The sequence below is a fragment of the Coturnix japonica genome, chromosome 17 (genome assembly GCF_001577835.2).
Source record: "Coturnix japonica isolate 7356 chromosome 17, Coturnix japonica 2.1, whole genome shotgun sequence".
Classification (NCBI taxonomy): domain Eukaryota; kingdom Metazoa; phylum Chordata; class Aves; order Galliformes; family Phasianidae; genus Coturnix; species Coturnix japonica.
In genome coordinates, this window is record NC_029532.1 from 465472 (window position 1) to 477755 (window position 12284).

Here is a 12284-nt window from a genome sequence, read left to right on the forward strand (position 1 = left end):
GTGCTGCAGGCAGCGCCAGGGACAGAGAGATGCAGAGGTGCCCGGGACAGGAGGGACCCGGCAGGCGGGGACATCACATCTCACGGCCATGGTCACGTCGCAGCGAGAAACACACCCCAGGGACAGGGACAGGGACCTGCCACCCCGGCCAGGGCCCCATCTGTCCCCATGGTTTGGACCCCCCTGCCCCGCTCCCACCCGCACCGTGCCCACGGCCGAGCTCCTCCCGCAGCTCCACGCCGCCCCGCAGCGCTGACCCCGCTCAGGGCCGAGCTGAGCGCCCGCCCCGGGCCGGGCTGGGCGGGACCCGGACGTGGGAGCCGGGCCGTGTTTCTATTTCGCTTTGCCCCGCGGGTTCCGCCGGAGGCGCCGCTCGGTGCCGGCCGAACGGGGCGTCCGACATGCGGCCCGTGCTGGCCGTGCTGGCCGTGCTGGTGACCGCCGCGCTCCTCCTGGTGCTGACCGCGAAACGGGACCGTCCCGTCCGGAAGAAAGTAGGTGTCCGGGCCGGGGATGCCGCCCGCCCTTCCCGGTGCTGCTCGGCCGGCGGCGCTGCATGGACAGCCCGCACCCCGCGGTCCCGGGGCTGGGGCTCGGAGGGCGCTGCGGGACGGCCGTGATCCGCGCCCCGGCACCCCGCATCCCATCGGCATCTCTCCGCAGTTCGGGCTGGTGTTCGATGCCGGCTCCACGCACACGGCGCTCTACGTCTACCAGTGGCCGGCAGACAAGGAGAACGGCACGGGCATCGTCTCCCAGGTGGAGTCCTGCACTGTGAACGGTGAGTGCCGGCACGTGGCTGCTCCGGCTCCTGCAGCACAGAGGGGAACCTGAGCTCCTCAGCCTGTGCTGGGCAAAACGGAGTCGGCCCCAAAGAGGTCGGGGGAGCCTGGCAGAGGAGCAGCTGTGGTTTAAGGGTCCCCATAATGCTGGGGGCTGTGCTGCCCGAAGGTGGGTCAGAAGCTCAGCCTGTAGTTAGCATGGCTCATGGACCCGGTGCCACTGTGCAGCCCACTGCTGTGCATCACTTTGTACCTTGGCCATTAGATGTGAAACTCTTGCAGCCTTGGCCATTAGATGTGAAACTCTTGCAGCCACTTCCTGGAACATCTCTTTACACTTCTTCTCACAGGGTCTGCAGGAAGCTCTGCAGAACTCACGAGATCTCACTGTGTCTCTGCTGGCTATTTTTGCTTGTGGCTCCTATCCGCACTGACTTAAAAACTGTCTTTTTCCATTTGTTCACACAGAGTTTTGGGCTTTTTCTGTGGCTTCTGGGCATTGCCTAAGAGGATGAGAGAGAGCCCTTTGCATGGGGTGGGAGGAGGTGCCCTCACTCTGCTGTTCTCCTGGGCTGGCTCCATCACAGGCTGTTCTGTTGCAGGATCTGGCATTTCCAGCTATGCAGATAACCCCGCTGAGGCTGGAGCCAGCCTGAAGCCCTGCCTGGCCAAGGCCATGACAATCATCCCTGTAGAGCAGCAGCGGGAGACACCCACCTACCTGGGGGCCACAGCGGGCATGAGGCTGCTCAGGTACGGGCACTGCCTGCATCCCTGCACCCCACAGCCCTGAGCCCTCAGAGACTGCGCCCCAGTCACAGCTGCTGCGGGTCTGGGATGCTGGTGAGATTATATTGCGAGGTGAAGTGGCACTTTGCCAATCTGGCTGGTATTTCTGATGCCTTTTGGGATGGGCAAACAGTGACTTTGTGGTTCTACACCACGTCTGCTGCCAGCACCACAATCCCTCCACCGGCATCTCCCTCCTTCCCTTGGCAGGGAGCAGAACAGCACAAAAGCTGAGCAGGTCTTTGCTGAGGTCAGCAAGGCCATTCGTGAGTACCCTGTGGACTTCCGTGGAGCTCAGATCCTCACTGGGAATGAGGAGGGTGCCTTTGGCTGGATCACCGTCAACTACCTGATGGAGACACTTATCAAGGTGCGGGATGGTGGGAGGGCAGGTAGCAGGAGGGTCTCGCTGTACTGGGAGATCTTGCTGCATTTGAGCCTCCCCAGTGCTACTGGGCATTGAGGCTGGGACCCCTTGGGAATCAGTCACTGCTTCATGGTGAAACAGGGGAACATGGAGGCCTTTCAGCCCCTGCAGTGTCTGGAGGAGCCCCAGGGGCCTGTGGATTGTGGTTCCCTCCTCCCTGTTGCACCACAGTTCATTCAGGGAATCCAGTATCCCTGGGCTCACCCTGAATCAGGTCCATGCACTGTGAGTAACTCTCTGTGTGGGGCAGTACTCCTTCGCAGGTGAGTGGACCCACCCTCCAGTGGAGAATGTTGTCGGAGCTCTGGACCTCGGTGGGGCTTCAACCCAGATCACATTTCTACCTGGGACCACAACTGATGACGAGAACACGAGAGCCCTCCTCAGGCTATATGGGACCAACCATTCAGTTTACACCCACAGCTACCTCTGCTATGGACTGAAGGAAGTCCTGAAGAGGCTCTTGGCATCTTTACACCAGGTAATTGCCCTCAGTCTTGTGCTGCTCTGCTGCAGCCAAAGCCATGGTTTCACTGAGCCAGGCAGGCAGCACACGCTGGGTATCACAACCATGGGGCTGAGTGCTGCTGTGCAAGCACCAGTGAGGGCTGATATGGTGGGGCCACCCAGGTATGGCCCAGCACTAGGGAAGGAATGAGCCAGGGTGAAATCAGGCTGCTGGCTGTCCTACAACTCTGTGTCTGCACCCCATAGCATGGTGTTGCGCTGGTGCAGATGTAACCCCATGGGCAGTGGAGTCAGGGTGATGGCAGGGTGTCTGCATCCTGCGTCCAGTTGTTTGAATAGGCAGCGTCTGTGGGCTGCTTCTCTCCTTTCCATCCTCAGCCCTAGTGCCAGGGTGATGCTAACAGCTCCCTCTCTTTCAACAGGACAGCTTGTATGCCCAGCAGATATCACAGCCCTGCTACCCCAAGGGATACCAGGAGAACATCACCATAGCAGCGATCTATGACAGTCCCTGTGTCCCCATTCCAAGCATGCTCAGCCCTGCACAGGTCCTCACGGTGACAGGGACAGGGAACCCTGCGACGTGCTGCGCTGCCATCCTGAAGCTCTTCAACTTCACCTGCGGGGCCAACAGGACGTGTGGGTTCGACGGGGTCTATCAGCCGCCCGTACGGGGACAGTTCTTTGTAAGAAGCCTCCGACCGTGGGGTGGTGCTGAGGGTGTGGGGAAGCAGAGCACCCCAAGTGAGGGGTAGGAGGGTGCCAGGAGCCTGGGTGTGTCATTAACCTCCTCCTTTGGTTGTAAATACCCACAGGCTTTTTCAGCGTTTTATTACAACCTGCACTTCCTGAACCTGACTGAAGAGCCGTCCCTGAGTTCCGTTAATGACACTCTCTGGAAATTCTGCTCCAGAAATTGGATGACGGTGAGATCCAGCCCGGGAGCTGCTGATCCCTGCCCTTGTCTTGCTCAGCCTGGGCGCCGCGTGGCTTGGTGTTCTGTCTGCAGCCCGTCCTCTGCTGTGTGGAAGGGCTGCTGGGGGAGCTGGATGGAGCACAGTGGTCTCTGTGCTGGGTGGGAGAACAGGCAGCATCCCCCCACCTGCTCCTTGCTCTGCAGGTCTTTGCTCTTGGCTGCACTTTCCCTATAATGTGGGTGCACCAAGCGTTGCTCTGTACATGCAGCCCCACCTTGCTCTTCCTCATCTACAGTTGCAGAAGGAGTTTCCCACCAGGAACAAGACCCACCTCCGTGACTCCTGTGCAGCCAGCTCCTACATCCTCACCCTCCTGCTGCAAGGCTACAAGTTCGACAACAGGACGTGGCACAACATCCACTTCCGAAAGCAGGTGAGAAGGCACCCTCAGCTTCACAGCTGCTTCACAAAGCCTGCGTGCTTGTGCCTGCCCTGCCCCTGTCCCTGGGGTGCAGGATGATGGCTTGGCACGGTCCACCACCCATGTCTGTGCTTGTCTGTTACTTTGCAGCCCTTCTCATCTCTCTTCCTTCTCTGTCTCCTCTTCTTCCCTGCACAGGTCTCAAATGTGGATGTTGGCTGGACTCTGGGCTATATGCTCAATCTCACCAACATGATTCCCTCAGAGACCCCCCAGAAAGTTGTATTGCTCCCCAAAAGCAGATGGATAGCAGCCACAGTCATACTTGCCATCACAGTCATTCTCATCTTCTGCCTGATCGCAGCCATATGTTACTGGAAGGACTCCTCTGGCTATGAGAGCCTCTAGCACTGCTGGCTTCAGAGGCTGCTGCAGCCGCCTGGTGCTGCTGGTGCCAAACTTGTGCAAGGAGCTGCTGTTGGGGGAAGCATCTCTGTGTCCTGGAGCTGCAAACTTGTAATGCAGGAACCTGCCTGGTGAGCTGGGAGCAGCACAGGCCTTAGAAAAGCCTCCCTATAACTGTGTGCTCTATGGTTTTCCTTTGCCCTCAGTGCTGGTTGGAGAAGCTAAAGACGGTGGGACCCAAGGGGCAGGAAAGAGATGTGTTTGGCAGCAACAGTATTGAACACTTCCCCATCGTTCTGTCCCCATCCCCCTGTGTCCCCATCGTCATTACCAGCCCTTACCTCTGAGGCGGAAGCAATAAAATCTTATCAGCACAAAAACAAAATAACAAGCATTTCCATCTTCACTGCCTTTTCCAGTGTTTACTTCTGAATAACGAGAGCGGCTGGGTGCTTGCCTTTCTGCAACAACTGCAAAGGTCAGCTCCGTGCTGCCGGGAGGCAGACGTGCTCCCAGCAAATAACAAAGTGAATCATGCACAGGGCAGATAAGGAGTGAGCAGAACCAAAGGCAAAGGTAAGGGCACAGCCATGGGGAAGATCCAGCTCAGCAAGATCTGCAGCCAGCTGCACTTGCAGCCTGGCATCCATAGGGCACTGCGGAATAATGATCCCTCTGTCCTGCAAGAAAAGGAAGAGATAAGATGAAATGAGACGATGAGATGGACCTTTCTGGCTGTGGATGCTCAATTTGCATTTCAGTGCCTAGGCCAGCACCTGAGCCCAGGCAATAGGTTTGTAAGGAAAGCCAGGTGGGGCATCACAGAGCCTTCTGTGCCCTCGGACTGGCACAGCTGGCAGGGACCTTCCTGGCTCTCCAAGCTCCGTTCTCCAGCCAGTGGGGTGGAGGACAAATCTCTGACAGAATTAATGGAGGCGGATTGGCCTGGCTGTGGTGTGGAGGCTGATCCCTCCAGGGGATCCTCAGGAAACCTCCTGTGGTGCCTGCCTGCATATCTGGGGTTCTATGACAGTTCTATGAGCCAACCCTTGGTTCTTCAGTGCAGTAGAAGTTACCATTCCTACGTCCACAAAAGCACAACCAGAGCAACAAGCCCCAAAGCCAAGGTGAGGGTGATGAAGGCAACGGCTGCAGCCCACAGGGAGGGTGTGTGTCCCTTCACCCGCACTGGAGCCTCCGCTGGGATCATGTTGGTGAGGTTCAGCATGTAGCCAAGAGTCCAGCCCACGTTGGTGCTCCCCACCTGCCCAAGGAGAGGAGATGCTGAGTTAACCCCGTGCTGCACGTTCCCACCTGCTGGCCAAGTTCCCTGCTGACCTTCATCTGGAAGAAGATGTTGTTCCAGCTGGTCTCATTGAACTTGTAGGCATCGAGGAGGAGTGTGAGGATGTAGTTGGCGTTGGCGCAGTATTTAGGCAGTCGCTCAGGATTCTCCTCAGGGTAACTGGAAGACAGCTGGGAGGAGCAAGTTAGAGGAAGAAACAAAGGTATTTGTGGGCAATTTCCTCGTTAGTGAGCAGACAGCAGTAGGGGTCTGCAGAGCTCCATTTTAGGACCATTGTCTTTAATGTTATGATTAATGACTTGGACACAAGGCATGGCACAGCTCCCAGGGCAGCGGGCACAGCCCCAAGTGCTCAAGGGCACAGCTGTAGGGTTGGGGTCTCTTGGGATCTCAGCTCTTCCCCCACCCATTTGCTTTTCCCCACAGCTTCCCATAACAAGAAACATACATCCTCCCAGGTTCTTGCACAGAATCGCTCAATGGTGTCCCTGACGGTGGCCAGCGACTGTCCCTCGGTCAGGTTGAGAAACTTGAAGTTGTAGTAAAAAGCAGAAAAGGCCTGAAAAGCAAGAGGTAGAAATATCAGTGAGTTACAATGAGGGCTGCCCTTCTCCCTCCAAGCAGGAAGGCCTGCTTGCATGGGTGGCTTTCACTGGGTCTGCCCCAGCTTTACCCAACCCCTGTTACACTATCTCTGTCACAGAAGAGATGATGGCTGGGGGTCTCACTAAGCATCTGTTTTATTAGAAGGGTCCCATTTTGAGAGCAGCCTGGAACCTCTGGTGCACCCTGGGGCACTGGCAGTATGGGTGCTGCTTGCCCCCGCTCTGCTGCAGGGAGGTGACAGTGGCACGGGGCTTAGCAGGACACCACAGCGCCAGGGGGACACACAGAGCTGGGGGAAGGAGGACGGGGTTTGCCTTACAAAGAACTGCCCGCTGACGGGGGGCTGGTAGATGCCATCGAAGGAGCAGTCCTGGCTCTGTCCACATGCCGAGAAGTTGAAGAGCTTCTTGATGGCAACCAAACACTCGCTGCTGTTGCTCCTGCCCTCCAGGGTCACATTTCTGTCATCAAGAGGCAGACGTGGGTCACTCTGGTTGGTGCAGGGGCTGGTGCGGAAGGAAGACAGCGAGATGGTTTCCTTGTAGTCTTTGGGGTAGCAAGGGTGTTCAACTAGTGTGCTGGAGGACGACTCCTGAGAACAGCAAAATCCAATGATTTGCAGGCTGCAGCCTCCAACAGACCTCAAGGAGACTCCAGTGGTGGAGACTGCACAGCATCTGTCCACCATTATTGGGAAGGAAGCTTTTCCCTGCACCTGGTCAAATGTTCTCATGTTCCTGCTTGTGGAAATGTCACTTTGCATCTCCATAAAGCGTCTGACCCTGACATTTCTGCACCCTCCCGTGAGACAGATGCACAAATCTGGACAAACCCTCACAAACCTTCACTTCTGATGCTTGCTGTGCTCCTCCCCACACCTGCCTGCCCACATCCAGGGAGCCTTTGCCAGCTCTCAGTCTCTATTGATGCCTCTCTGAATGAGCATTATCTGTTTATATTTTTACTACATTAACAAGAGAGTGTTTGGTATCACAAGAGTAGAATCCAATTCCCCCCCCCTGTTCTCCTCTCACCACAATTAACTCCTTTGCCAGGCGCTTCCACATCTCGTTCTGCCCATAGCAGATGTAGCTGTGAGTGTAGATGTTGTAGTTGTATCCATACAGCGTGAATGTGGAGGTTTCGTTCCATTTTATGACTGAACCTTTGGGGGCAAAGCTGATCTGAGTTGATGCTCCTCCAAGGTCCAGAGCCCCAAAACTGTTGGCTGCCTCTGGATGGACCCACGTGTGTGCTTTTGGGGAGTACTGCCAAGGCAAAGCAGGAGAGGAAGAGGACTGTGAGACAGCTGGGATTACTTGCTCTCAGCAAAATTTTCAGCCCATGTAAGTCAATGGGGGATTGTTATTTAGTTTGGTGGATTTAGGATCTTAGCTGGCTCTTCCTGTACATGAGGTCCCACTGTCCCACTGGGAGCAAGAGAGCAGGGTGTTTGGCTCCAGCTTCCTTGAGTGACATGTGGAACCCAAACTAAGGCCTCCCAGCACCACGTGGACATGGACACAGACTTTCCCTGGACAGTGAGGCAAAGCAGGAGCAGACTGTCCTCATTGGGCTGCATGGTCCCTAAGAGGCTCCATGTCCACGTGGTGCAAAGAGGTGCCCCCATTTTTTAGCAGGAACACCCCCATTCCTGACTTCTCCCCTGTCTTTCACTGTAAATAAGTCAGAGGATAACTGGCTGCTTCCCCCAGATCGTTGCTGAGAGACCCTTCCTTCTGTGCTGGCAAAGATTTGGGCATTTCACCCCTCCCACCTTGGTGAAGGACTCCAGCAGGTAGTTGATGGTGATCCAACCATAAGCTCCCTCCTCTTCTCCTGTAATGATCTGAGCCCCACAGAAAGCCACAGGATACTCTTGTATGGTTTTAGCGATTTCAGCCAGGACTTGGTCTGCAGCTGAGCTGTTCTGTTCCCTAAGAAGGATTCAAAGGTTTGGACCCATGATGAGACAATCACAGCTGCTCTGTCAGCCTCCAGTGCCTCACAGCTCTCATAGTGAAGAATTTGTGCCTTGTATCTAACTTAAACCTACCCCATTTAAAGCATCACTACATTCTATGGCAGAGTCCCCCCCATTTTTCTGCATCCTGACCAGCTCCCTCTCAGTGGCAGCCCTCCTCTCCAGCACATGACTGCACCACTCAGCTTCGTGCCATCCTCAAGTGTCCTGAGGGTCACAGGTGATCACACACCTATTGCTGGCTGCTGAGCTATGGGGTTCTGCCAGGACGGGGCCAGAGCAGCTTCAGACCTGAGTGGGGCAGAGCGTGTGGGGCTGTGGGCTGTGCTCACTCTCTGAAACAAGTAACCCTCAGGGTATGACCCAAAGGAGGGATTAGATTGCCAAGGCACTGAAATAATGTTAGAAATATGTAACCATAAAACCAAGAGCCATGAAATGAAGACTGACATTTGAAGAGAGTTAATACCGGATGGGGAAAGGCCAGGTCCCACATCACCTCTGCCTCCTGCCTCTGCCCTGCCCTCCCACCATCACATCTGGGCAGACACAGGACCTTCCTGGGCTGTGGGGTCCCAGGATGCCCCTGGCCATCTCTGGGCAGCCTCTGTGACCCCAGAGCAGCTCAGCCACCCACGGGCCGGCTTTGTCCCCTGCCCAGAGTTGGCTCAGGGCAGCAGGAGAGCTGGGAGCACTTGACAGCTCAGCCCCACGCAGGATGTGGTGCCACTGCCCCACCGGCCCTGAGCCCCACAGCAGTACCTCAATAGCCTCATGCCAGCTGTCGCTCCAAAGTAAACTGAGACATCCCTCTGTTTTGCAGCAGGAATGACCTTCAGGGCTTCATCCAGGCACTCTCTTAGGGAAGCACCAGCTTTCGGGGGATCTTCGGCATAGCTTGATATGCCTGGCCCTGGAAGAGAGTCAAGCTGGGACAGGCTGATGAGGAACAGATGAAGGAGTGGGAGAACACAGGGCAGTGAGATCTGTCCCCTCCTGGCAAGAAAGGGTTCTTTATCAGGGTCCCCCGGTCCTGCAGGACCTGGCTCACAGATCTGTTATGATCTCCACCTCTTAGGCTGGCCCACAGTACCTGCACTCCTAACTGAGCCCTGAGCAGGTGTGTAACACTTGTCCATGTTTCATCACTGGGATTAAAGGCTTTGCCCAGGCTTGCATCCTCTTTGGATGCCAGAACAGGAGCACAGAGATCACAGAGGCAAAGCAGAGCCCAATAAGTGGAAAACAGAAGCAGTGGGACCTGCCATCTGCAAGCACTGCGTGAGCCAATGCACCAACCAGAAAGAGTAAGAGCTACCTGAGGGTCCCCACCACAGCCCCCCAGAAACACCGTGTCAGGATGAGACCTTCCCCCCTCAGGACAACTTGAGCAGTACAAAGTGGAGGGTGAAATCCAGAGGAAGACCACGAACACTTCAGTCCCACCAAGTGGTTGGTTTTGTGTGTCATGGGCAGGACAAGGAGGGGGAGGCCAGGTCAACCCACCCACCACGCAAGCCCTTGCCCAGGGAATACTGACCCTGGACATCACAGGACAAGGTCTGGCTGACCACACCGGTGTTGTTCTGCTTGTCCGAGTCCCACTCGTAGACAAACAGAGAGGTGTGGGATGAGCCTGCATCAAACACCATCCCGTACTGGAAGGAACAACCAAGACATCATGCCAGGTTCATCAGCCCAGGGCATGCCTCAAAAGCAGCTCTGTGAGGTCGGGCTGTGTGCACCAGGCAGAGCGCAGTGGCAATAGGACATATCCCATCCATGCACTTAGCACAGGCACTTATCACAGCAGCAGACACTTTTAGTTCCCCCTGCTGAGGTCCATTCAGTCATGCCAGCTTACACAAGCATTTGTTGGTTTCCTCATGCTTTCTTATTTTCTTTATTGGTTGAATACCTCTCGTGTCTGCTTCAGCCCCACCCCTGGGCCAGCAGCTCCCCAGCTCAGCACTCCCTGCTCCCCAGCCCTATACAGCCTGAGAGCAGCCAGCTGCACCACCAGCCCCCCAAAGCCCAACACCTCCACCCAATGAGGGAACCCGGCCCTGGCTGCTCCCAGAAGTGAGATGGGGGATCAGGAGGAGCTGCAGTGCAGTGCTGCTGTGTGAGCAGCTGGGATGGAGCCCGGGGAGCTGTGGGGACAAAGGCCACGTGGAGGTGCATCGCGCTGCATTGCTGCGCTGCGGGGCAGAGGGAGCGGGCAGAACTCTGCCCTACCCACGTGTGAGTGTGCAGGGGGTTTCAGAGATGGCTCTTCTCGGCTGCCCAGGCTGTGTTAACTGGGAGTGAAACACCCACCCACCTGAGATACGGCAGGTCCCAGCAACACTGTCGGTCCTGACCCTCAGAGCCATGGGCTCTCACCTCCCCAGGGCTGTTCAGGGACCCTCTTTTGGCTCACCTGGATTGTGGGTGGCAGGGTGACATCTTCAACCCTCACCAGGCTGAGGATGAGGGCGATGATGGACAGTGTGACCAGCAGCCCGAGCAAGGCAGTGCTGAAGAGCTTCTTGTTAATGAACATCATGGGAAGGCACCTGCAAACCCAGAGAGGTACAAGGTGGGTGGCATGGCTGGATGGGAGCAGGAGCTGCAAAGAGAGCATCCCCAAAAGCTCTCCCCAGGCTGACACTGTCACAGGCACAAAGGTCCTCAGTGGATGATGAGATCTCCCAGGAGAGCAGCAGTATTAGGATTAAAGTGTGGGGCTGTGGATGGAGGGACAGGTCCCCAGCAGCCTGGCACAACTGCGGTGGGGTCACAGTGGTCCTCCATTCCTCACAGCCACTCCCACTCAGCTCATGGCTATGGGAAAGGATCAGGTCTGGGAGAAGCACAAAAACCCTGCACCAAACAGAGGGGGACATGGGAATTCACAACAAACCTCACTGGGGGATACTGCAGAAAGGGACAGTGATGCTATTTCACAATACATGTGCTCAGCTCACCTGTGGCTCCGGAGCTGCTGTGTGTCCTCACCACGGCTCAGGGCTCCTCTGCTGCCTGCAGTGAGCCCAGCTGGGGCTCCACTTTATGTCCTTTGGAAGTGGACAATGCTTGAAGGTCATCTCCCCATTATTTTACCTCAGACTTCATCAGAAAGTTAGAGAAAACTCTTGATTGATTAATGTGTGTATTTACAGCCCGGCTCCTTCTGCATTTTTCTGACACCTTACCCTTGCCCAGTAAGTTCCTCCTCCTCATTTGAATGGAATCATGTAGAAGAGTCCTTCAGCAGCTGGGTCACACCTTGTCTTTGACCATGGTTAACCCTTATTCCTCTGCTCTCCTCTCACACATACACTTCCGTTCTTTCTCCCCTCTCACCAATCCTAACACTTTCATTTTGAGCCTCAGCAGGGATAAGAGGTGAGAGTGATGTTTCCAGTCTGCAGTGCCCTGGGTCACACACTCTTGAAGGAACAGGAGGGTGGTCCTGCTGGGGGTCCCAGGATTGTTCCCTGGGGGCAGGGCAGGACATCAGCATGGCCCAGCTGGGGCACTCAGCCCTTCCCTGTGGGTGACCTGGCTGTCACGGGGCTCGTTAGGGTAAAAAGACGCACTTTCTGGGTGCCTTATCTCAGCTGAGTCAAACACAGAGGTGCTGGCTCTTGTTGCACTGTCCGACCTTCCCGGAGCACTCTGCCCTATGGCTGTGTGCCCCAATGTAACATCCTGTGAATCTGGGGGCTCAGCCACCTCTGAGCTCTCTGTCTGCAGCACAGACAGCCCAGCCTGTCACCACGGTGTCCCTCACTGCCACGTGCTGCTGTGGGACACCCAGAGCTCAGACTGTGGCACCGCTCTGCTCTCATCCCCACCCATCACACAACCTTCGGACCCAGGTTGGTTGCTTCACTGGAAGAGAATGGATGAGTGTCCTCTCCCTTCCTGGGTCTGAAGATCTGCTGCTGTCCATGCAGCAGACAGGATGGGGCTTCCTGAGCAGCGGAGCCCCATCCCCAGGCAGGACAGGGAACAATGACCAGCCCTGATTCCATTCGCATCCACCTTTCCCCTAGGAGGAAATATGGATGAGTCTTGGGAGGAAACCTGGAGAAGCAAAGGCAGGAGAACCAGTTCCCCTGCACGGTCCCTGAGCAAACAGCTTGCCTGGTGCCGGGGGCTGGCAGGGCTGGGGCAGGGCTGCAGCGGGCA

The 12284-nt window shown here is 56.2% G+C and overlaps 2 protein-coding genes across 2 annotated transcripts; one reads left to right on the forward strand and one right to left on the reverse strand.

Annotated features, from left to right (window-relative positions):
- The first annotated feature begins 298 nt into the window (after positions 1–298).
- Positions 299–4603, forward strand: LOC107321667 (ectonucleoside triphosphate diphosphohydrolase 8-like). The gene is made up of 9 exons (XM_015878811.2): positions 299–494; positions 664–781; positions 1385–1535; positions 1782–1941; positions 2249–2479; positions 2889–3152; positions 3282–3392; positions 3679–3816; positions 4003–4603. The coding sequence occupies exons 1-9, from the start codon at positions 402–404 to the stop codon at positions 4210–4212; spliced, it is 1476 nt and encodes a 491-aa protein (XP_015734297.1). The 5' UTR covers positions 299–401; the 3' UTR covers positions 4213–4603.
- A 13-nt stretch (positions 4604–4616) lies between these two features.
- Positions 4617–12072, reverse strand: LOC107321669 (ectonucleoside triphosphate diphosphohydrolase 8-like). Its single transcript, XM_015878815.2, has 11 exons — positions 11075–12072; positions 10528–10663; positions 9646–9763; positions 8868–9018; positions 7899–8058; positions 7156–7389; positions 6441–6713; positions 5964–6074; positions 5548–5685; positions 5286–5473; positions 4617–4889 (listed from the first exon to the last, which is right to left on the reverse strand). The coding sequence occupies exons 2-10, from the start codon at positions 10651–10653 to the stop codon at positions 5291–5293; spliced, it is 1494 nt and encodes a 497-aa protein (XP_015734301.1). The 5' UTR covers positions 10654–10663; positions 11075–12072; the 3' UTR covers positions 4617–4889; positions 5286–5290.
- Between the last annotated feature and the right edge of the window lie 212 nt (positions 12073–12284).